This window comes from Lathyrus oleraceus, chromosome 5 (genome assembly GCF_024323335.1).
Source record: "Lathyrus oleraceus cultivar Zhongwan6 chromosome 5, CAAS_Psat_ZW6_1.0, whole genome shotgun sequence".
Classification (NCBI taxonomy): Eukaryota; Viridiplantae; Streptophyta; class Magnoliopsida; order Fabales; family Fabaceae; genus Lathyrus; species Lathyrus oleraceus.
Window position 1 is genome coordinate 526,923,372 of NC_066583.1, and position 4,570 is coordinate 526,927,941.

The 4,570-nt window shown below is 36.4% G+C and overlaps 1 protein-coding gene across 1 annotated transcript; it reads left to right on the forward strand.

Moving 5' to 3' along the window:
• Positions 1-210: 210 nt before the first annotated feature.
• LOC127081822 (uncharacterized) lies at positions 211-1,059 on the forward strand. The gene has a single exon (XM_051022050.1). It carries the CDS (start codon positions 211-213, stop codon positions 1,057-1,059), a length of 849 nt encoding a protein of 282 aa, XP_050878007.1.
• Positions 1,060-4,570: the final 3,511 nt, after the last annotated feature.

Sequence of the window (4,570 nt, forward strand, 5' to 3'; positions counted from 1 at the left end):
CGTGCTATTTCTCTCTCGCGCCTCAACAACCACCACACAATCTCTCACTCTCACGCCAACAACCCTCTACTGAACCTGCATCCTCTCTCTCTCTCTCTCTCTCTCTCTCTCTCTCTCTCTCTCTCTCCCACATGCGATATATGAGTCTGGTCACGTGTTAACAACACCAATAACAAAGCTACCTTTCATGTAAGTTATGATATCGGCAAGATGACAACCTCTTCTCCCTCATTCGGAGACTCAAAGGTGGAGTTTCACCCCGCTATCATTGCTTCAAACATCAAGAACCATAATAATATTGTTCTTGAGATGGAAAAAGATCAATATGGAAAACAACCCGAGCTCTTACGAACCCATGCCCACTCTCATTGTGTTCTACATCATATTGTTCCATCTACGGACAAGAAACCACCTATAGATTCCTCTACTGACGAGTATGAACAATGGGCTACCTTTGACTCTACCGTTCTTCAATGGATATATTCCACAATTTTCATTGACCTGCTGACCACCTTACTGGAACCATACTTCACTGCTATGGAAGCCTGGAATCGTTTGGCTGACATTTTTCAGGACAATCAGAATGCTCGCGTTATCACTCTCGAGCAAGAGTTCTCTAACACTCACATGGAGAATTTTTCCAATGTGTCTACTTATTATCAACATCCTAAGATGCTCTCTAACCAGTTGAGAAATGTTGACTCTCCTGTCAACCATCATTGTCTGGTTGTTCAACTAATATATGGTCTTCTAAAAGCTTACCATAATGTTAGTACATTGATTCTCCAGAGTAATCCTCTTCCTGCCTTCTATCAAGCCCGCTCCATGCTCACTTTGGAAGAAACTGGAATGGTTAAAATGACTAGCACTGGTTCTCATTCTTCCATGCATACCACTCAACAACGACCTTCTGAAGACACCTCTCAGCATGCCAATTGTCGCCCAAGAAACTGTGCTTGTTCTCGTGGCAGCCAAGGCCGAGGACGGGGACATGGTAAGCGTCATGGTCATCAATCTAAAGTTCCCAATGCCCCTCCATCATGGTCCTATCCTCTTTGACAATAACAATAACATTACTCAGCCTAGCAACCATGGGGTTGGACTCCGCCACCATGTGATATGTCGTTGTGCTCGTGTCCCACCTCTCAGCAAACACGCCCTACAGGTCCTTTGTAGCAGTCAAACATCTTAGGACAATGTCCTCAGGCATATGCAACTACTATATCATCTCAGACACGAACATACATTAAGACAACTATGCAGATCATGTCGCTCCACACTTCCGACAATGAGTGGTACATGGATATTGGTGTAGCATTTCACACGACAACATCACCAGGTAATCTATCGTCTTATTCTCCTTTAAGTAATTTAAATAAGAAAGTTATTGTTGGCAGTGGTCATGGAATCCCAATTCACGACAGCGGACACACAAATAGCCAAATCTCACTGACCCCTTCACTTAAACCATGTCTTGCATGCCCCCAAAAATTATTAAAAATTTAATTTATGTGAGATGGCTCACCACTAATAATATTATATATGTTTCCTTTGATCCTTTAGGATTTAGTATATTTGATTTTCAGATGGGGATCCTTCTCATGAGATATGACAATCGTGGTGATCTATATCCAGTCACCACTCCCTCCAATATTGTAGTAATATAAAAAATATCAATTCCACAGAGACCAATGTCAACTTACCATTATCTATTGCTACTATTTAAATCTAATATATGGAAAATAATTTTTGGTGTGCAAAAGAAAGAAATAAGTTGTTTTAAAAGATCAATTAAGAGACAGGAGACCGGGATATCGTTCTCATCAACCAATAGCACTCGCGAAGTCGCTTAGTTCATAATTAAATTGGGATAATATTTTTCTTATATAAAAAGGATCAAATTTTAAGGGTTTGTTCGCTTTCGCGCAACCTGAACCGAGTTTTACCCTAAAATCTATATTATCGCTTTCGCGTGTTCAGCGTGTTAAAGTGCAAAAACTCTTTCTGAAATTAATTTCTTTTAAATATTTGAAAAGTTGTTTAAGATGGAAAAATCAATTTAAAGGTATTACCGACTTTCTCACGTCTATACCGGATTTAAGCGCATAAACGCCCGCTTTCACGTGTTCGTTTATATTCTTAAAATCCCCTTTATGAAAATTATTATTTTTCCTAATTAACTAAAAATACTTTCACATTGTTAATAGTTAAAAATTGGATTTTTCCTAAGTCAGATACAAATTTTGTTCTTTCGAATCGGAGTTGATATCTGTGTATCTCTAAGTTACTACTCTCGCAATGAACAAATAAATTAAAACATAAATAAATTCAGTCCATTAAAAAATCTCATTTTAATTATAATTTTTATGACTTATTGCGAGCACCATCGGTACGACGATCTTCACATTCCAAACTCGATAGAATTAGTCGGACATGTTTTTTATGAAATTGCTAGTGTAATTAAAATTCATATACATATTAGACATACTTAATATAATATTAATATAACAGGAAAATGCAATTGAAGTAATATAAAAAACACTAAAGTGAAAAAATAAGGAACCTCGTATGACATCAGAAGATACATGATAATATAAAGAAAAGCTCTAAATAGATACAAAAAAAGTTGCTGAATAAAAATTATGGAATGATAATGCTGGCAAGATTAAATTATGAACAATTCGAATACATACTGCAAATTCCTAAATTCTAAGTTTAAGTTGCATAAATTCCTCAGTGTGAGAAAGTAACTGCTTTTACAAAAGTAAATTTCTGTCTAAAATAAAATTCTAAGAACTTCGATCTTCTGAAACTAAACTAAAGGGTCCTACTTATAGTGAATAATTCGTACAAGAGTGTCATAAATCGTGTAGGAGATAATCGAGAGAGTGGTGGAAACTAAACTTGTTGAGTCCTTGAGTGGTGGCGTAAAAATCTGAGTTTTGACACCATGACGGGCATCATGATTCTGACGCCTTGTCTGTCATGAGTCTGGGGGGGTGACAGGTGTCATCCAGATGACGATCCACTCGTCATCCAACTGGCGCATAATTTCTTCAGCTTTTGTCCTTTTGTGGTGACAACCTTCATGTTGTCATGTCATTACGGGCATCATGTTGACAGTGGACTCGTCATGACAGTGCAAAATGCCTATTTCACTCCCGTTTTTGCCGCTTCACACCATTCTCTCACACGAGCACTGCTACAAGTAAAATACCTGAAATACACCAAGTACCAACATAAAACCATAAAAGTGAATAGAAAACGACACAAAATAACATGTGAATCGAGTTAAAAATTCGATATTTTTCCGAGTTATCATGAAACTTTTAATTCTTTTGTTATTTGTGATTCTTGTGTCTTAGGAAAACATGTTAGATTGCCATTTCTTAATTCTCAAACTACAACCTTGAAGCCTTTTTATATTTTACATATATTGATTTATGCACATCTCCATTTTAAGTTCTATTGGTCATAAATATTATGTAATTTTTTTAGATGATTTTACAAAAAATTTATGGACCTTTCCTATTAGCATAAAATCTCAAGTATTTGACACGTTCAAGTCACTTACCAAACTCGTTCACACACATTTTTTGCAAAATGTAAAATACTTTCAATTTGACAATGACGATGAATATAATAATGAGCTATTTCAAAAACATAACATTGATCATGGCCTTATTCTTAATTTCTCTTGTCCCAACACATCCTCACAAAATAGGAAAGCATAATGCAAAAAATAATAACATTAATAATATGATATGCACTATGCTAGCTTATTCTTTTGTTCCCACATCATTTTGGCATCATGCTTTTCACATGGCAATCTATATTTGAAACATACTTCCCTGTACAAAACTTCAAAATGAGTAACTAACACAACTCTTATATCACCGAGATCTCACCTACATACATCTACAAGTTTTCGGTTGTCTATGTTATCCTTTATTCCCATCCTCTAACATTCATAAATTATAACCTCGTTATACTATCTGTGTCTTCTTGGGTTATCCATTGAGTCATAGATGCTACAAGTGTTTTGATTTGTCAAATTAAAAATTAAAAATCTTGAGACATGTTATCTTTGATGAAACCCAATTTCCCTTCACCAAGATACACCCTCCTTATACATCCATGGAAAATCAAATATTACCACATGTTGCACGCAATCAACCAACACCAACAACCACAATTGACCAACCACCCTCACTAATAAACCAATCACTACCCCATACCTCTCTAACTAATTCTCCTACTACAACTGCCTCTCCCACGCCACCACTAATCCAAATACATCCACCTACATGAACCATTACCATACGTAGCATGAAAGGCATTATAAAATCACGCAAGATATTTACCTTATCAGTCTCTCACCCCGACCACACCATCTCTCCCATACCTAAAAACCCCAAACTAGCCTTATCCGACCAAAATTGGAAATCCGCAATGCAATCTGAATTTGATGCTCTTATTAGAAATAAAACAAGGGATTTAGTTCCGCATCCTTGTGATGTTAATCATATTCGATGTATGTGGATTTTTAAACACAAAAAAACTCGGATGG

Bases quoted from the DNA above. Each gene is read 5' to 3' on its own strand.
- LOC127081822 (XM_051022050.1), top strand. From the start codon at position 211: ATGACAACCTCTTCTCCCTCATTCGGAGACTCAAAGGTGGAGTTTCAC.